Genomic DNA, 21,671 nt, shown 5'->3' on the forward strand with positions numbered 1-21,671 from the left:
TTTTGTAGAATATTTGTGGAATAGCTTGTTAGAAGTGAAATTGTTAGGTCAAAGGGTATGTGTTTTTAAATGGTTATATTAAAAATTGTTCCTTTAAAAATTATTGTTCCATTATATACCCCCATCCTGAACATGTGGGGATCTTCATTTTCCATGTGTTTTTTCCATCCATTCATGTCATTCATTCATTTGAATTTTACAAAACTGATATGCTAGGATATGTATTTATTGTGTTAATTTGCATTCTTTGGTTTTTACTGAGGTTGGTAATTTTTTAGTAATTTATTGTTTAGATTTTTTCTATAAGTTGCTTTTTAATATTTCCCTTTGTCTATTTTCCATATATTTATTTTCCCATGTAGAATTCTTAATTTGTATGTGGTCAAATATGTTGCTACTTTTCATTGTCCAGTTTCCTTGCTTTAGCCCTTAAAGACCATTGTGAGATTATCATGAGAAGCCACAAGCTGTCCCACCAGAACGTGGTACCTGAAAATAATATTCATCAGCATTGGTGACATCAGTTTCAGTTATTGTCAATGATCTGGGTTTCTAACCTCTACCATGCCTGTCTCTACTTGGTCTTAAGTTTGGCCTCATAAACACATTCTCCCTGTCTTATTCTCTGAATTGGTCTTTTTTCCATAATCTGCTCTTACATTTTTTTTTCCTGCCCATCTGGCCAAGCTCTTTTATAACTTATTTGAGGATATGCTGTCTGGATACTTGGCAGCCTGCATGAGCTCAGGTCCAGCTTTACTGGGGAGGAATGGTCCTACTCCACTGTGGCCCTGCCTTCGAGGACTGTTCTGGACACCTCTAGATTGACAGTGCAGCTGTTTAATTCTTGAAAATAGTTGCTTAAACAAATTTAATGTGAGTCTTGTTGATTTTGGCTCTGGACAACCACAAGCCAGAAAATTTGGAATACAGAAGCATTTTTTTAAACCATTCCTGTCCATTCCCATTAAATTACTTTAGTTCAGGCAGTCATCATTTAAGGCCTACTCTAATACAATATGTCCTTAGAGGTTGTCCTGCCTTCTGTTGGCCTCTTCTCAGTTTATCCTCTGAGATCATCAAAGTATAATTGAAGTAACTTCTGCAATAACAGAAGCAAATGAGATGCGGCTGAAGGGTTTTGGGGACAGAGGAGAAATGTGAAAAGAGAGGTATTCATATTGGTCATTCTCCTGTAATAGGTGAGCTTTTAGTGAAAGGAGGAATGATAGTAGAAAATTTTTTATATAATAATAATAAAAGTGTTTCATGTCGTTGCTGAGAGTGCTTTGTGAAAGTAACATTCATAGATTTCATGAAGCAAAGTTAGCCTATTTGTCTTATAAATGTATTGAATTTTGTGTCATGAAAAAAGCTTATGTCTTAATAGCACAGATTTTAGTGAAAGATATCAATCTAGCCCTCATCCAGGCACATATTCCAGTAATTTGTTCACTCATCCCAGATCTAAACAGACTTTCAGATTTAAAAGATGAAGTTGACAGTTACATAGCTTTTTAAAAAATGGTTGAATTCTGATTATTACAAGCAAAAATGAGGTTCTCAAATGGATAGGTGCTAGGCTTCATGACTGATGTATTTGAAGGATATACTCTTTTGTAAGGTAGAAATTTTCTTAAAATATGCAGATGGCTTCTAGTGAGAGGGTAGAATATTTTGTGTGTTTTATAATTAATCTGGACCACTGATTATCTGCATTGAGAATATTCAGTTAATTTGACGTATATTTGCCACCAGTTTTCATGGTTTTATTTTTTTGTTCACTATATTTGTAAGTAAATTCCTCAGTGATTTAATTAAAATACATTTTCTAACAAGTTCACTTATCAGTTTCTCTAACCCAGAGCAATTAGGAGGTGAGAACGTCCTAAGCAGCACACTGGCAGTGAGAAGTAACCACTGACAACCTAATGAGAGAGGGAGAAACCAAAATCCTTCAGAAAGCAAGCAGAACAGTCAGATATATTTGGAGATGTGCTTCTTAACCTCTGGGTTAGGGATACCTTTGGGATTACCCAATGGAAGTTGTAGACTTTCTTCCTAAAAAGATGTGTAAACATGTATCCGTTTACATTCAGAGTCAGGGAATTCTTGGGTTCTTTGAAGCCCATCCTTGGGTCCAGGTTAAGAATCCATGATTTAGTAAAGGGGCAGGTAGCTTTCCATACCTCAGTAGCCTTTAAGAGCATCATTGTATGAGTTTATAGATAATTGACAATACTAAGTTAACAGAAAATGCTAGAATTTGTACTGCACACTAATAAATACACAGTATTTCTTTGAATTAAAAAAATACACATTTGCCATTTAACATTATCCCATTATCTGGAAAACTCAGACTTCATTACTCTGAATACTGATTAGTAAGGTGGTATTCTGTATTTGCATAAAAGAAGCTACATTTTAGCATTTTGTTGGGAGGATTAGGTTTATTTGTTTATTTATTTAATGGAGGTACTGGGAATTGAACTGAGGACCTTGTGCTTGCTAGAGTGCTAGGCTTGCACTCTACCACTGAGCTATATACCCCCTATATTTTAGCATTTTAATTGTCGGTGTCCCTGAGCCTTTTTGTGCCAGTGAAATAATGAGCGTCTCTTCCTAAGCCAGTGTTCAGAGATGTCCAGTTGGTACCTTGTGATTGCCATGGTAGGAGTGTTTACAAGGCCAAAATGCATACTGCCAGTCAAGGTTTGCTCTGCCCTTGTCCCCCAGACTGGTTTTTAAACATTTACTGCGTGCATCTGATTTTAATTACTCATTCAGCAGACATCTTTTAAGTGCCTGTTGTGTTCCAGACATTGTCCTAGGCACCACAGATACAGCACTGAATATATTTTTATAAATCTTAAATTTCCTACTAAAGACAGGGAAATGTTGGGAGTCCTTAATCAGATCTTGGAGGGAAATGGGGAGTCAGGCAAGTTCTTACTGTAGAATCTTCAGAATCTTTTAATGTACTGTTGTGCATTGTAAATCTCTAGGAGGAGAATACAGTGGCTACTTACTTAACTCTTTTTTTTTCTCCAGAACATATTTATTATCTTTTAGAAATACTATTCTGCTGCTCCATTGCAGTCGCATGCCAACTGTTAGGAATTGATATATGAAGAGCACTTACTCAAGGGGTGTAGGTCGGGGTATGGCCAGGACTTCTAAAGAAAGACCTTCCCATCTGTTTTATAGGTGGTCCACTTGTAGGTTGTGGATTGAATTGTTTAACTGATGGTGTCCTGAACCATTCTATTGTATTTTCATTTCCAGTATTTAAATGAAAAAGCATCTTACGTAATGAGAAAGCACTGTTCTACTTATATTGTTACTAAGTTTAGAAGAATACTTTCCCTTCTAATCTGCAGTTTCTGACTTGGAGACACCTTATGGTATGTGCCTGTGAACTTCTGCCGCCACGTGCTCCCTGCTGCTGGATTTCTCCTGAGCACTGGGCATCTCTTGCTCCAGAGACTCTCCCTGTCTCAGGAGTCTCTGAAACCCCATTCATCTTCCGCTTCACCCTCATTAGGTTGCAGTGTTTCTCAAAAGTGTCATTGATGGACAAGTGCATCACAGTCACCTGTGTGGTTATTAAAATCATGGGTTCCTGGGTCTCATCTCAGCCCTGTTGATTCAGAATCTGTTATGTATGAAGCCCAAGAATCTGTGCATTAAAAGCATATCTAAGGTGATTTTTACTGAATTGTTTATATTCCATGCTGAATTGGAAATTCATTTTTGGAAGGTGTATACAGTATTTCTCAGTGTAGGGCTATTGGCATTTTGGCCAGGACTGTATCATTGTGTGGCACTTTGCAGGCACAGCAGGATGTTTAAAATCCTTGGCTCCCACCTACCCAATGCTGTTGTCATCCCCAGTTATTGGTATAACTCAGAATGCCTTCACACATTCCAGACACTTCCTGGCTATAATATCATTTGGGGGTAGCATCCTCCTTAATTAAGAGTCACTACCATATACTACATTTCTTATCTAGAAGTTACTCTTTAATTAATTAATTAATAATAAATAAATAAATAGTTAATACATATGTCTAACCTAGGACTGCAAATTACTCACTGAGTCTACACACTTCCTAAACAATACACGGTCCATAGAGCACTTAAATGTCAATCACACCTTCCCATTTACATGCCACTTTGTTCAATATTTGAGTTCTGGCTTTTAAAAACCTGCATATATTAGATATTATTATTATCATTATTACTATTACTCTGCACAGTCATCAGTATTTGTTTATATTGATCCAAGATTGACATTTTATTTGATTTTTTTTACTCCTTGCATTTTAGACTTTCCTTCTGATTCTTTTTTAATCCTGAAATATACTTTAGAAAAATGTATGCCTTTTCGTGGTAGACTCAGTTTTTGTTTGGCAAGTAACATTTTTTTATCCTGTTTCTTGAATGATGTTTTCACCTGGGAATATCATTCTAGGTTGACTTAATTTCTCTCAGCACAGTATTTATTATTCTGACTTAAATTGTTTCTGTGAGAAGTGTAATTGTCGTTCCTTTGTAGATAATCAGACTCCTTTTTCTCTGATTGGTTTTAAAGATCATCTCTTTGTCTTTGGTGCTTTGCAGCTTCATATGATGTGTCTGGATATGGATTTCTTTTTTATTTATCATCCTTGTGACTTGGGTCTCCTGAGTCTGAGGTCTTAAATCTTCTATCCATTTTGGAAATTTTTCAGCCAGTCTCTTGGAATATTACTTCCTCTCCATTTTTTTTTTTTTTCTATTCTTTCCTTCTGAAACTTTAATTGAATCTTATGGTAATCTCTCTTTCATGAGATGTCTCTACGAGATATCATGATTTTAAAATTTTCTTCTATCTCTGTCTCTCCTTGCTGTTTCAGATCTGTCATTTGATTTACTAATTGTCTCTGTGTCTGCTCCAATTAGGTTTTTAATTTCAAGGATTGTATATTTTTATTTCCAGAAATTCTATGAACTTCTTTTTTCCTGTCTGCCAGGTCATTTTTGCTAGCCCCTTGTTTCTGGCCCATGTATTTAATACCTTCCTTTAGTCCAGTATACTTTTAAAGCATACTTAATTGTAATTTTATATTATGTATCTATTAATTCCAAAATTTGGACTTCTTGCAAATTTAATTTTGTTGTTTATAACTTTTGCTACTCCAGTGGTTTGTTTCTTTTTGATTTTATAATTTTGTTTTGATTTCATATTTGGCTAATACTGAATTTAAGAATCTCCTGGGGCATGGGTTGTAGGTGTGTTTACTTCTCTTTCCGACAGGTGCCTGATTTACCACCAACCCAGAAACAGCTTAGACTCATATCTTGGCTTGAGACTCTTGGTCCTTGCAAGAACTATAAATTTATACTCAACTGAGAACAGGTTGTAATTATGAATTTGAGTTTTCAACCACATTCCAGAGAAGGCCTGATTCAAACACTTGTTTTGTTTTGTTTTGTTTTTTAATTCAGTCTCTTTGTCAGTGGACAGACACCCCTTCCCTCCCCTCCATTTGCTGAAGGGTATGGCTTTTCAAGGGTATTGCTGGTTTTTATGCTCTGGTCTCAATTCCAGCTTTCACCGCATCTAATAAAAATTAAAATTCAACTCTCTAGATTCCAAGTTTAAGCTAAGGTCATGGGTTAGCTGTTTCTTACCACTCTGATTTCATTCAGTAAATGCATTTAACAGATAGTTTTTGAGCTAATTACTGTTTTCTCTTTGTTTTTGCCTCCAGTAGATTTCTTTCCCTGTGAGTTCAGCAGTGCATTTAGAAGAGTACTTGTTGTATCTTATCTGCTATATCTAGGTATTTGTAGTGGGAAGATTTTTATGTTTAGTCTTACGTATTTCCAAAAGCAAAACCTCAGGTGATTTTTGTACGCACTGAAGTTTGAGTACCTTGGGGCTGGAGATGCTGCTGCAGTCGCTTCGGTAGTAGGAAGTTGGAATGTGGTTACCTGGTCCCTTAATGTTTTCCCAAAATTAATGCCACTGTTAAGTTTTATCCATATTATTCCATTAAATTGACATTTGTGGTCTACCAATTATCATTTAAAAATATTATTGATATGAAACAAGTCTATTTTGAATTCCAAACAATTTAAAAGTTAAACTTTGAAATGTAACTTATTGCTGTCTTTTTATCAGTCAGAGTATTTTCCATGCCTAAATATAATTGTTAGCTGTTAAGTGCATTTTTTTTAAAAGTTAGTGTGATAGTTTCAATCTGGTTTTTTTTTTAATTTTTTGAAATTAGTATCATATAGTCCTAGAAATTTAGCTCTTTAATCGTCTGGCTTCAAGAAACAAAGAGGCATTCAAGTTAATTCAAGAAAAGATAGGCTATTGTAAGGATACATGTGATATGGAACTGGAAGATTGTCAGGAACTCAAGGCAGCTTCAGAGATTTGTTTCTTTCTCATGGTCTCTTAACTTTTTTCTGTGCATTTGTTCTTTTCTCTTCTCTTTATTGACTTATTACACTGGATTATATTGCATGGTGGTTCAGACTTCTTAGAGCTGTGATGGCCAACACAGTTATCACTAGGCACATGTGGCTATTAAATAAATCAAAATTAAAATAATGTGTAGGCTCTATAGGCCAAATACTATAGAAACACTCATGAAAGATACCAAAGAAAACCTAAATAGAGAGTGGTGTTCAGGGATTGGAAGATTCTGCATAGTAAAGATGTCATTTCTCCACAAATTGATCTATAATTACAATCAGAATCCCAGCATGATTTTTTAAAATAAATATAGAATAAACTGATTCTAAAATTTCTATGGAGAGGCAAAGGACCTATACTAGCTAAAGCAACTTCGAAAAGGAAAAGTAAAGTTGGAGGAATCACAGTGTCTGATTTTTAAAACTTAACTGTAAAGCTGTAATCAAAATAGTGTGTGGTATGCATAAAAAATAGATACAAGATCAGTGGATATACATAGAATCCGGAAAGAGACCCACACAAATATAGCCAAATGATTTTGACAAAGATGAAAGGCAAGTCAGTGAAAGAAAGAGAATCTTTTCAACAAATAGTGTTGGAACAGTTTGGCTTACAATGCAAAAAAACAAACAAAAGGAACATTCACCTGAACTTTACAAAACAAAATTAAATTAAACAAAAATTAACTCAAAATATATCATAAATCTAAATGTGAAACTTTTTCTCTTAGAAGAAAACATGAGAAAATCTCTATGACTTGAGATTAAGCAAGGTCTTCGGCATGACACCAAAAGCATAATTCATGAAAGAAAACAATTGATAAATTGGACTTCATCAAAAGTAAAATTTTGCTCAGTATATTAGTTTGCTAGGGCTGCCATAACAACATACTACAGACTGGGTGGCTTACCCAATTGAAATTGTATTTTCTTACAGTTCTGGGGACTGGGAGTCATCAGGGTGTCGTTAGGGTTGATTTCTCCTGAGGCCTCTCCTTGGGTTGTAGGTGGCTGCCTTCTTGCTGTGTTCTCACGTGGCCTTTTCTCTGTGCACACGCATCTCTGATGTCTCTTCTTCTTCTCATTAGAACATGTAGGTACCGATGGATTAGAGCCCATCCATATGGCTTCATTTAACCTTAACTACCTCTTTAAAGGCCTGTCTTCAAATAGTTATATTCTGAGATACTGGCGGGTTATGAATATGAATATTGAAGGCATACAGTTCAGTCCATAATGCTCTGCAAAAGACACTATTAAGATAATGAGAAGACAGGTTATAGACTGGGAGAAAAATATACGCAAATCATATGCCTGAAAAAGAACTAGTATCTAGAATACATAAAGATCTCTCAAAACTCAACAGTAAAAAAATAAACATCCCAATTAAAATTGGACAAAAGACTAGAAGACACTTCACCAAAGGATGGCAAATAAGCACATGAATAGATGTTCAGCATCATTAGCCATTAGGGAAATCCAAATGAAAACCACCATGAGGTATCATTACATACCTGTTAGAAATGGCTAAAAAGTACAATACCAACTTCTGGCAAGGAAGTTCTGGAAGAACTGGGGCCCCCATACGTTGCTGCTGGAAATGAACAATGGTATAGCCCCTGTAGAAAGAGTTTGACAGTTTCTTAAGAAATTAAACATACCTACCATATGGCCCAGTCCCTCTCCTGGGTATTTTTCTAACCTGTACATAGATGTTTGTAGCGGCTTGATTCGTATTTACCAAAAACTGAAAACAGCCAATATGTCCCAACACTAGTAGTGAATAAATTGTGGTATATCCATACCATACAGTGACATACGACTTAACAATAAAAAAAGAACAAACTAATGATACATGCAGCAACTTGATGAAAGAAGATAGTCTTAAAAAGTTACATAATGATTTAATTTACATGAAATTCTTGAAAAGACAGAACTGCAGTGTCAAAGAACAAATACAGTGGTTGCCAGGAGTTGGAGTGAGGGGAAACTATAACTTTCTAGGGAGTTTTTGCAGTAATGGAACTTTTCTGTTTACGGATGGTGGCTAAGTCACTTTATGCAAATCTATACATGTGTTAAAACTACTAGAACTATATTTTTTGAAGTTGATTTTTTCCAGTTGAAAGCTAAGTAAGTCCTGAGGATGTAAAGTACAGCATCATGACTATTGTTAACAATACTGTATTGTATATTTGAAAGATGCTAAGAGAACAGATCTTAAAAGTTCTTATCACACAAAAAAGTTCTTGTAACGTGGGTGGTGATGGGTGTTAACTTATTGTGGTAATCATTTTGTGATGTATACATATATCAATCATTGTGTTGTACACCTAAAACTAATACAACATTATATGTGAATTGTATCTCAATAAGAAATTTAAATATCTCAAAAAAATTTAAAGCTCTTCTAATTTAAATATTTTCTTGCATACACAAAAAGTAAATACATTTCAGGCTTCAGTTGTGCTAGCCGCATTTCAGCTGATCAGTTTCTGCATGTGGCATGGTGTGCTGTGGTGGACAGTGCAGGTGTAGAACATTTCCACTAATGCAGAAGGTTCTAGTGGACAGTGCTCTTTTGCCGTGGAGGGTCAGCCTTTTTTTCCTGTAAAGGGCCAGATAGTAAATTCTTCAGGTTTTGTGGGCTACATGGTCTCCATTTCAGCTGCTCAACTCTACCATTGTATTGTGGAAGCAGTCATAGACAGTAATTAAACAAATGAGCCTGGCTGTGTTCCAGAAAAATTTCATTTATAAAAATAGGCATATTTGCTGACCTCTATTTTAGAGAATCTGATTGGCCTGCTTCCTTTATTGTGTCAGCTCAGGGTTTATTGGTAGAGTGACCTTATAATTTATCATTCAAGTTAAATAAAATTGTAATTATAATTTTGAGAGTGAAAGTGAGCACTGTTAATAATTCTGATAGACAGTAGGCATAACCTGGGAGTGTCCTGGGCAAACCAGGAATGTATGTGACCCTGGATATCAGTCTTCCTATGAATTGGTTGCCCTTGTAATAGGCTGGTGCCTAGTCCAAGCAACTGTAGAAGCAAGCAGACTCTTCCTTCAGCAGGGGCTGTGAGTTAGCCATTTCCCTCTGAAAGGGAGTATTTATATGGGAGGCACCCAGAGGTTTGGCCGGCCCAGTATACTCAAAATAGCCTGTCTTCTGTCCCTGTGCCTTCGCTCATGCTTTTCTTTCTGTGCCCTCTTTCCCACCCCTCTTCTTTGTTTGTTGTAATCCAGTCCATCTCTCAAACCTCTGCTTAAATGTATGTCTTCCATAAAGCCACTCCTGTAACACCCCTTTCAGATTTAGAAGTTGGTATTTATATTTTGGAAAATTCACATGACGCAGTGCCTTAGACCAGGTCCCCAAACCTGGCTGAGCATCAGAAGCACCTCAGTAGCTTTAAATACGGATTCCTGTGTCCCATCCTAAATCTGCTGATTGAAATCAATGGTGGTGGTCTTTGTTGTTTTTCTTTTAAACTCCTTGGATAACCAACCAGCTGGTTCAGTATTGGAATCTGTTAATTTAGACTTAATATTTGATGTAAATGTTGACTTTTAGAAGAATCTTAGAAATAATCTTTTCTTCACTTTTTAATTGAAGTATAGTTGATTTACAACATTGTGGTTTTTTACTTTCTTGTTTTTAAATTGGAGGGAGAAGACGTAAGGGAAATTACTTGCTCAGATCCCAATGCTTATTATTGGCAAAGCCAGGACTAAACTTTGCATTTCTTTACCTCCATTTCAGAACCTTTCTTCATACTCATGTTGGACAGCCCTTTCTAAACAGGAAGCCTCGAATACTGGGAGGTGCTTGGTACACAACAGATGATCAGATTTTTACTAGTCGTTATTTAATTCACTTTGTATAGTACATAGCACATTTTTTGCTGTGTAATGGTTGCTTCTTATGTTGTTTACACCCATTCTCACACTCAAGGCTTTTTTGATAGTTGGAGATAACTCAGCAATCAATATGCAATCATAACAGAAAAATCCTTTCCCACACTAGTGCTGCTATGAATGGCTTCTGAAAGGCTGACTGAACCAGACTGAATTCTGGGGCAGCTTTGAAATGTAATAGTTTACAAGAGCTCCTCTGAACTGAGATCAGCTTTAGATGTGCAGGGTTTTCCTCTCCGGGCCCACTCCCATTTGAGAAAGGTTACCCAAGATCTGTGGGAGTGTGTGTGGAGGAAGGGATGCCTAAACTTGAATGGGAGTCAGGAAAAGGCTTGTGGGAAGTGACAATAACCTAAACTGAGCTTTAAAAGACATCTGGGAGTTAGGGAAAGAGTTTATCTAGGCAGTAAGTGTCAAAGGGCAAAAGTGTGGATAGCTTTGGGGAATGGCAAGTTGTTTAGTTTGGCTAGAGCATAAAGTGCAAATTAGAAACTAGAAAGATAGACAGGGGTCAGATAGTAAATGATTTTATAGATAAAATGCTGTATTTCACAACTGGCTATCCACATTCAAAAGAGTAAAATTGGAGCCGTGCCTGACATCATATAAAAAATTCACTCAAAATGGATCACAGACCTACATGGAAGAGCCAAAACTATAAAAACTCTTAGAAGAAAACAAGGGAAAAAAACCTGACCTTGGATTCCAGGCAGTGGTTTCTTAGCTGTGATACCCAAAGCACAAGCAACTAAAAATAGATAAGTAAAATAGATAAGTTGGGCTTCATCAGAATTAAGAAATTTTGTGCTTCAAAGAGCATCATCAAGAAAATGATCAAATCCATAGACACAGAAAGTAGACCAGTACTAATTGTCAGGGACTGGGGAGGGGAGGAGTAGGGGTGACTGCTAATGGGTCTGGAGGTTTCTTTCTGGGATGATGAAAATATTTCAAAATGAGATGAGAATGATGGTTACAAAACTGTGAATATATTAAAAACCACTGAATTGTACACATTAAAAGGATGAAGTTTATGGTACGTGAATTATATCTCAATAAAGCTGTTATAAAATATAAAAAGTGCTATATTTATTGAATAATTTAAATTCTCTGATAGGGAATTTGAATTTGTGTCTTTAAAGCTATGGTGTGCACTCCTGAAGAGTTTTAAACTCAAGAGCAACATGATCTGAGCATCACTTTCAGAGCATGTCAGAATGGTGATAGTGGTCAAATCAATGATGTGGCAGAAGACTAGGTCTAGAAGCTTAGAATATTTATCCTTGGTTTTCTGCCCTGGGCAGATCTAGAAATTTTACATTACTGATACTGAATTATATATTTTTTTTACTGTATTTAAGGTAATATTTTACAATATTTACCTTGTTTTGATTTTTTTCTAATAAATTTCTCTGAATGATTGAAAAAAAGAGTAGCAGTTACAGAGTTAGAGATAATACTAATTTTTAAATTTACCTGTTTATAAATTTGACCACTGTGAATTTAGAGACACTAAAATATGGTTTATTTTAGCTAGAAGACCAAGATTCTTGATGAATCATAATGCTTTAACACCTCTTTAATAAACATAAGGATTTTCATGTTGAAAAGCTTAGAAATTCAGATTTCTTGAGTTTTTTTTTTAAATTTTTCTTTCTTTGTGTGAATTATCTTAATTCTGTTAAGTAAATTACTTAATGGACGATATTTCAGAAGGCAAAAAGAGCAGTAATCATTTTTGCTCGCTTGTTTTTCTGTTGACTTTAAAGAACCGTAATTTTAAAACTTGTTATTCTTTAGAAAATTCTGAACTGATTTAAATTTTGAAAAATTATATTCATAAGTCAAACCTATAGTAAACAGTTGACTTTAGTAAGCTACTTACCAGTAGTTTACTGTCACAGTTTTTCTGTTAAATATATGCTGGTGTTAACTATTAGTAAATCTATTTTTAGAAGAGTACATTGTGTACCACAGCCATTTTGGACACTTTGTGTAACTTGTGTTGTCAGTAGAAAGTGTGCCCTCTTGTGGTCATTTGGGAGTAGAATTTCAGTTGTGAAAATAATCATTCTAGCTTTCTTTGAGTTCCTGTTTTTTCTGCTAGTCTATGATGGAATTACCCATACTCTGAATTTCATTTCAATAAACAGAAAACAGAACCACAGCAAGATTAAATAGAGTTAAGAATTGAAGAGAGTAGCATCTTGTCTTATTTTATTTGGTGAAGATGTGAGTTAAAGGACAGCGTATGAAGGAGGAGCCTAACAGAGAAAAGATTTATCACAGGGTGAGGAAAGGCAAGTAGTCTGATGGTGTTTGAGAAGATTGATGACTAATATTGATGTGATACACCTAAATGTTTTGCAGGTGCACTCTGCCCTATCCTCTTTAAAATATACTCCTAGAATGATATTCTAATTTTATTTCTACTCTATTACATACACATATGTATATACACACGTGTGTATATGTATAAAAAAATCTTATCTTCTCATCCAAGGGAAAGGAATAAATACTTAGCTGGCACTTTTTGAAATGTCTGTCTCATGTAATTGAAATTAAGTTTAGTTTGAAATAAAAGTTCAAGTCTGTTTTGTACTGCCTATAATAAGTCGACATCATTAGTGTTTATTATGGGTTTTTTTTTCCAAAAGAAATGAATTTTCCTAAAAACTTTAATTTTTTCTTAATTTATATATTTTAATTTCTTTGTTCTTCTTTGAGTTAAAAGGGTAAATTTTTTATTTCAGCAGTGGCTGTGTCTGTCACATGTGTACCTTCTTAAATACTGATTTTTTTAATGCTTTATTATTCTTAGAAGGATTCCACTGTTAATGCTGTTATCATCCCCTGTGGATGATTGACTGATCTTTACCAGTCCATTAATAAGAGAATGTTAAAATTGGGAATAATTCTGGTCACATGAATGAATGTTTCTGTGATCAGGGAATTGCATAATTGGTCTTCACTGGTTGATATGAAAATCAGTTTATTAATTTTCAGTTAATAGTTTAACATTATTTTGAAAATTCTGATCCAATTATAAAACATTTTAAATTGACAAAGAGAAACTGCCATTTTTATACAAATTGAAAAGACAGTTTCTGCTTATTTATACATAATTACAGTTGTAAACACCAGCAATCTAATATTATGGATTGATTTTTTTAATGTTTTATTTTTAATATGTGGCTTGTAAAAATCTATTTGATTTTTATTGAGTTGTACTTAACTGTACCATCAGGTGTGTCTAAACAGATGCAGGGCGAATGTTTTTACAGTTATATAATGGTGTTTGCTTTTCTTATTCTATGATTTTTAAATTTAAAAGTTTAAAGCTAGTTCATGAATTCAAAATTTTAACCAGCCTTTGAATGAATGGCAATGGAGTGTAATGCTTAAAAACTCAGACTCTGGAGTCAGACTGCCTGAGTTAGAATCCCAGCACTATCCCTTTCTAGTTGTGTGACCTTGGCAAGTTCTTTAACTTCTCTGCGCCTCAGATTCGTCATGTGCAACACAGGAGTAATATTAGTACCTACCTCATAGATTGTTGTAAGGATTAAATGAACTGATATAAAAACACGTAGAATAGTGCCTGGCACATACTAAGGTCTGTGTGTGTATTAACTTTTATTACTACCATTATTAAATTTATACATGGATTAATATTCAAATTCATTGTGCGAATACTCTGTTTTGTAAATGTAAATCACTTTTGCAGTTCTCACTTTAAATATATTTCTGAATAATTGGAAATAAATAGTAAACTAAAATGACAAACTTTTTTGAAAGCTTTTTTTCACAATTATCTTTTCTTCTCTTTTAGGCACGGAATGTTAACACTGGTGAATTGGCAGCAATTAAAGTAATAAAATTGGAACCAGGTAAATTAATTGAAATGTGATGTTTCTTATTGCCATCAGCCACTGGTTATCTTTAAGGCTTGTTTTAATGATGTTCGGTCAACATTCTCTTGTTCCCGACATCTTCTGGAAAATAGAACTGGTACCTACTCTTTCCTCCACCTCTTTGAGACCTGTAGACACCTTGCTCAATTTTTCCCTGAAAAATAACAGTGCCTGAGGAGACATTGTTCCTTCTGGACTCAGCTGAGCTAACTTGTCACAATTGATGGTGGTGAACATTGTCCAGGTGATGAGGGGCAGTGTGTTGTGGTGGAAAGAACAGACCTGAGATTTGGTGGTTGTAGTCCAGTTCTTTGTGTCCCACGTTCTTGCTCTGTGAACTTGGGCAAGTAAGTTCACTCCTGAGTCTCAGTTTCCTCAATAAACCTAGCTCTCACATTTTATAGGTCAGTAATATCATAGTAGTTACGCTCCGCCTTGAACAGCTTGTAAAGCTGTAGGACTACTCCATATTTTTTGTCTGATTCAACCATATTCCATCTCTGAATTCTCTCTACCCCCATAAGGCCCATGTCTTTCTGAACTAACTACATACCCTTGTTTATCCTCTCTTTAAAACCCCTCCCTCCTCTCCCTCCCACCATAAACAAGTCATCATATTAGTGTCTAGACTGAGTTCCACTGTGATGATAGTGCCTCTCTGATGGCTTCTTCCACTACAAAGTGATAATACATGAATTTAGTAAAAACAGGTTTTAGCTTTGCTATGGGCACAAATCCATTCAGTAATTTTTTTTTAAAGGGTAGGCTGCTTTGTCTATAAAAGTTGAGATGGTCAAATTCATTAGGCTTTTTGGACCACATGTGATCTCTGTATCTCATTCTCTCTCTCTTCCTCTCTCTCTCCTTTCTTCCTCCTAAAATGTAAAAAACATTCTTAGCTTAAAAGCCATTAGCAAACCAGGCCTCCTGCGGCTGTAGTTTGCCCACATCTGATTTGGATCATCGGTAGACTTTTTAGAAGTTTCATTAAAAAGAAATTTGAAGAATGTGTTGACTGGCTGTGATCAAACCACATTCAAATATAATGAATTAAAAAAATACTTCCTCAGTTATACATATTTATAGATTTTGTGTACTCTATTTTCTAACATCGTAAGACATTTCTTTTTTCTGTGAATTTTCTATTCTTTAGTGGATATTTGAAGTTGATGAAATCTGAGATTTAAAAAAATGAAAGATTTGGCATTTGAAGTAGGGCCTCCATTTTTAACCATTATGAGGTAACTGTGTTATTTGATGAAGTTATCTCTAATTTGAAGTAGTTTGTACATACCTCATTCTCTCAAATCAGTTTAGTGCCTTCTCTTTCAGGAAGCCTTCCTTCCCTGACCTACGGTCCCATTAAGATGACTCCTCTGCAGGAATAGCTCTGCAGTGGCACTTACTACAGCTGTATTGTCATTCTAGAATTGCCCTTCTTTGTTTCTAGGATTTAATCAACTTTGTGTCCACAGCACTGGACTTAAGACTTGGTGCATGGTATTCATTCAGGACATCTTAAAACTTCCTTAAAAAAATTAGGAACTTGAAAAATCTTGTTCATCTAGTCGTTTGTTTTCTGATTAATAAATTGTTTGCCTTGTTATGATGTTAATCTTGGATACTATCGTGTATATTGATCAAAATAAAAGTAGAAAATACAATTAAATAATAAGAAAATTCGTTCATATTCTGCACCCAGAGATAACAAGGGTTATTACAATAAATATTATTAGATACATACTTAAATTTAATTAACATTGGATTCCCTACTTATGTGTTTATAGAAACCACCTGAATTTTTATATTTAACTTCTTTGTTTTACTGTGTTTATATCCTGTAAGAAATATTTAACATGTTAGTGAGCTTGAAGATTATAGCCCAGTGGTTAAGAGCAGACTCCAAAGCTAGGCTACTTTGATTCTAGTCTTGCTTGACCACATTGCTTAAGCTTTCTGGGTGAACCGCTGTTTCTTCATCTCTAAAATGGGGATAATAATAGTAGCCCCTTCTTCAAGTTATTGTATCGATTAAATGAGCTAATATAACTAAAGCATTTTAAATGTTTCTTAAGAAGTTAAATATTAACTTGCCATAATGACCCAGCAATTCCACTCTTTTGTGTCTACCCACACAACAGTTTTCACACACAGATGTTTATAGCAGCATTATTCGTAATCTGTACCTTTGCCCACAAAAGAATACTTATAATAAAATCTTTACTTTTAAGCAAAAGTTGATATCTTACTGTTAATTAATTAACATTTCTGTGTCTTCTAGTAATTGGATATCTTTTCCTCCCATGTTTTGTCTCAGTCATTTAACAAGTATTTATTCATTGTCTACTATGTGCTGGGCATTGGTCTAGGTGCTGGGAAAATAGTGGTAAACAGCCCTTGGGAAGCTTATATTGTAGTTCAGAGAGACAGTAAACAAGGAAGATGATTCATGAACTAAAGCTCATGTTTAAAGTAGTAGAGGCACTTTAGCCAATGTGATGATAGGAGACATTGAGAGCAGGTGACATTTGGATTGAGACTTGAATGATGAGAAGACAACAGTCATGAGACAGTCTTGGGGAACAGTATTCTAGGTGGTCAAGAGCAAGGACAGTGAATGAGACAAAAATGAGTGCGGCAAGATTGGGAGCGGACAGGAGGCCTGTATGGCTGGATCCTTGGGAGCCAATGGGAGCAGGGTGTGGAGGAGGGCTGGGAAGCTAGGCGAGGACTACATTATAGACGGCCGTGAGCACTGTGGTAAGGAAGTTAGATTTTACTTCAAGCTCAAGTGGAAAGCTTTTGGAGGATTTTTGGACTGAGCAACTGGGTGGTACTGAAGGTACTGTTTACTGAAATGGGGGAGACTTGAAGGATGAATGTTATCAGCAATCTGGTATGTATTTTCAGTAGTCCTGTATTTATTATGTATGTTTTAGATGTTGAACAGGCAGTTTGACATATGCATCTGGAGCTCTGGGGGAAGTTAGGTTAGAGATATGAATTTGAGGGTCCTTAGCATGTAGGTGATACTTAAAGCTGTGGAAGTAGATGAGGTCACCTGAGAAGAAATTAGAGATAGAGGAGGATGGCCAAGATCGTAACCCTGGGTGATTCTGATCTTAGAGATCAGCTAGAGGAGGAGAACCCAGCAAAGAAAACTTGAGAACAAATAACAAATTAGGTAGGAGAGACACCTGCCAAGTGTTTTGTCATTGAAGCCCATGGAGGAAAGTCTTTTAGGAAGGAGGGAGATTAGACTCTGTGAGATGATGCTGGGAAATGGGGGTAAGATGACGATTGAGAATTGAGCATTGGTTTTGGTGACTTTGATAAATCAGATCAGTGGACTGCAGGAGCTAATTAAGGAGAGAATGAGAGGAAAGAAAGTGAAGATAGCAAGAAAGATTCTTCTCTCAAGGCCTTTTGCTAAAAAGGGGCATTATCTGGAACGGGACCTGGGGCTTATGGATGTTTTTTTTTAGTATAGATGATTCTAAGTTATGTTTTGTGCCAATGAGAAGAAACAGGTAGAGAAGAAGAAATTGATGTTGCAGAAGAACTCTGGGAATAAGTCTGAGGAAATGAAGAGACAGGATCCAAGACGTAAGTCTAAAAGCGAGGAGAGGTGATTCATTTTAACAAGAAATAAGGCAGAGTAGAGTATAGAGGCAGGTAGGTTGGTGGCATTGATGGTGGGAAGATGGGTTCTTATCTGATTCTTCCCATTTTCCTTTTGAACTATAGGACGTGGTTGTCATCAGAGTGAGAATTGAAGGGTGTATTGGAGATTTAGTGATGGAAGTAAAACATTAGAAATAGCCTCGGAGGCTATAAAATGACTTATATCTTGATGTATATATCTTGGAGAGTGCAAAAAATGATATGTAGAGTGGGATAAATGTAGTAGGATTGTCTGGTGTTGATAAGTGACCCACTGAAATTCGAAGCTGTAAATTTGAAGTGAGTCTAGTATGTAGGTACTGCTCAGGCGCAGGTATGGGGAAAGGATAGTTGGGGTTTATCCTTGTAGTTTCGCTTGACAGATATTATGAAGGGAGAGAGGTCTTGGAAGTTGAGGGAGTTTGTAAAGGAATGGTTATATTGCTGGTCTGTGGAATCAGGGCTGAGTAAGAAGGAGAGTAAGGACAAGAAGGTGGTATGGAAAGTGGAAAATGATAACGTCAATGAGATCAGTCCTGTGAGACAGGAAGATGGTTGGAGTAGGAGAATTGGTCAGTTAGCTGGAAAGATGGTATGACCTGAATGGGATATTTGAAATAAAGATTTTAAAGGTGGTGCATTTATGAAAGGTGACAAGATTTAAGGTATACCCATGTGAGTGGGGATGTGGCTGTCCAGGAGGCCTGGGTGTTTTGATGGATCATTTTTGAGGATGTTGAGGTCACCAAAAGGGATGAGTAAAGTAGTGATGGAGAAGGAGAGAATGAGCCAGGTGCTGTGCTATCACTGTGAGGTGAATGGTGAAGAATTCCAGAAAAGCAGCTATAAGGGGAAGTAAGAGGTGGTAACTGTGATAATAGTCACTCCAGGAGAGGCTGGGTTTTTGAAGGAGAAGAGTGGGGAGGTATTTGGAAGCAAGAGAGAGGATGAAGAAAGATGCCTACCCCATTTCTAGGCCCTGAAGTATGTGGGATGTAAAAGAGTGAATTCCCACAACTTGAGAGGACTGAAGAGGAGGCAGAGTCCCGGGGGACGGGCAGGTTTCATTTAGAACATACATGTGAAGGGAACCCAGAAAAGAGCTTGAGGGCAAAGAGGAGTTTCCTGGTGACCTGTGAGATTAAAGAATACTCATTTCTCAGTCAAGGTGTTTATCTTTTATTTATTGATTTTTTTGAAGATCTTTTTCTATCAAGGATTTTAATCCTTTTTTTAATAAGTTGTCATTTTTTTCCTGGGACATCTTCAAAATTTCCATATGACTTTTGGATGTAGATGAATATATAGCTAAATCTATCAGTATTTTTCTTTATGCTTTGAAGGGCTTGCCATTCCCACTGTTCGTTTATATGTATGTGTATTTTCTATTCACTCGAGTTTTGTTGTACTTTTTCTTTAACATTTCGATCTTAGATCCATGTGGAATTAGTTTCAGGTATGATGTAAAGATCAAATTTATTTTTTTTCTCAAATAGTTAAATCAAGCATCCTAGTACTTTGGTGTAATTGGCTCTGTTCTGGGCTTTCTGGTCTAATTTAAAGGATTGCCTGTTTATTTTGTTGTCAGTGCCACTCTGAAACTAAGTTTTGAAATGATAGTTGTTCTTGAGATAGGTTGTTGAAAAGAATATTTTTATAGAATTTGATGAAGATTAATTTAATGATTGATAATGGCATATTGTTTGGATGTCAGAGATAGATACAATGATATAAGATACTCAATGACATTGGAAAATAAAGGTGAATTTTCTAAAATATTTAAATTACAAAAATTATTTTAACCATTATATTTATATAAATATTTCTCAAAGGCATTTCATCTCAAATAGCATCCTGAGAGTACTGTGTATAGCACGATGTAACTAACAGCTATAACTTATCCTCAACAGCTCATGACAAATAGAGAACTGTTGCCTCTAAGAAAAAGGTTCCTCTCTCTTAGTGTCACTTGTTACTTTTCTTTAGGTTGATAAACATTTACTGGCATATACTAAGATAAATGAAAAGACACATTTCTTGATTTTGAGGTGTCCAGTCCTTTATATCTGCCTCCTTTGTCTGCTGTTTCTGTTGCGTTGTTGGCCAGGAGATTGGGCAGTCAGATTTGTTAGAATTGCATCTAATGAAAAAGTAAATGCTGTGAGTTTATCAAAAGAACATTTCCTTTGAGCTTTGAGTCCTCTCTCTTGCCTTCTCAAGGTACTTTCTGTCCATGGGTGGTTCTCATTTATGTTCTGAAAAGTTAAAGTTACTGAGTAAGTGCTTAGTTTGAAGCCTAATTGCTACTTGGGAAGAGTTTCTACGATGGGTAGTGGGAATCAAGAGAGAGCATATGGCATAGTGGTTAAGAATGTGGACTTTGGACCAAAAGTGCTTAGGCTGTAATTGAGGCTCTCTCACAGTAGACTATGTGACTTTGGCAAGTTACTTAACGTTTCTATTTTCCCCTCTGCAAAATGGGTGTAGCAGTAGTTCCTACCTGATAGAATTGTTGTAAAAATTAAGTAGTTTAATATATTTGAAGTACTTAAAATAGCTGTAATTTTTATTAATAGGAACTTAAAAGTTAAAATTATTATAAGTACATTCATGTTTTACTTGTACAATTAAAATGAGTAAAATTAAATGTTACTTTTTCATTCTAGGAAATAAATGTAACAGTTGATTTCTTATACTGTCTACTGACTTAATGCTATCTCTTCCCACCTCCCCACCCCTCAACACACACACATAACACTCTTACACATGCCATAGAACTCCCGGAGATGCTGAAAGTGATTTGTGTGTTAGATTTTTCTTTGTGATAACTGTGGAGGCTACAGAATAAGGCAAGCTTATGAAGTTATTTCCTTAAACTTGCTTTCTTTATAGTGACCACTCAGGTGCAGTGAAATAAAGTTCAGGAATTGCCTTTTTGAACTTAAATATTATGTCGAAAGTAGACTATTAAATCTTCAATGGAGGAGGCTTTGTCTCTTAATTATAGCCTTGAGACAGTGTGCAGCTCTCTGCACATAAATGTTTGGTAAATATTTTATTGAATTAATATTATATATAATTTGTATATAATAAACTAGGACATCCAGAATAGTGATTATTTTTAATGTAAAAACTTTTTTTTTAATGTTCAAAAGAACCTTAACAACTTATGAGTTCAGTTGCTAGAGTTCTTGTACTTTGTGGAACAAAGCAACTTTCTGGCCTTTTGTAGGTTACCCATCCTACTTTCTGGAGAAAATGGAGAAATGTATTTATTATTTGTAAGATAAAATCAATCTCCAGATAAACAGATTAACCCTTTTTATATGTTTAGTTTGGATCTTTGCTATGTACATATTTAGTGTTAAAACAGAGTCTGTAGGTATCATCTGTATGAGTAACATTAAAAGACTCTGAAATGCTGACAGGTCCTTTTAAAATTAAAAACCAGGGAAAACACAATTATTATATTGGGTTTGTTTTCTTTGTCAGAGGAGGTACAGGGGAGAATTTAGCAGCATAATTTAAATGAGCCCAGAAAATCAATAAAAAGTAATGACGATGTACAGAACTTGGTTTAGCAGGATCCACTTTCTTATTAGTGTTTTTCCAAATGGTAGAATTATTTTTCTTAAATTCACATATTCACATAACAACAGCAACAATAATGGTGATAAAAGTCACAGCAGCCACTCTGTG

General features: G+C 35.5%; 1 protein-coding gene across 2 annotated transcripts in view; it reads left to right on the forward strand.

Annotated features, from left to right (window-relative positions):
• MAP4K3 (mitogen-activated protein kinase kinase kinase kinase 3) overlaps nucleotides 1-21,671 on the forward strand; it is a 154,400-nt gene that overhangs the window by 35,368 nt on the left and 97,361 nt on the right. For both annotated transcript variants that reach the window (XM_031466873.2, XM_031466874.2), the window contains exon 2: nucleotides 14,228-14,285. In XM_031466873.2, the coding sequence (XP_031322733.1) occupies nucleotides 14,228-14,285 (58 nt within the window). The remainder of the gene's footprint in view (nucleotides 1-14,227; nucleotides 14,286-21,671) is intronic.

This window comes from Camelus dromedarius, chromosome 15 (genome assembly GCF_036321535.1).
Source record: "Camelus dromedarius isolate mCamDro1 chromosome 15, mCamDro1.pat, whole genome shotgun sequence".
Taxonomy (NCBI): Eukaryota; Metazoa; Chordata; class Mammalia; order Artiodactyla; family Camelidae; genus Camelus; species Camelus dromedarius.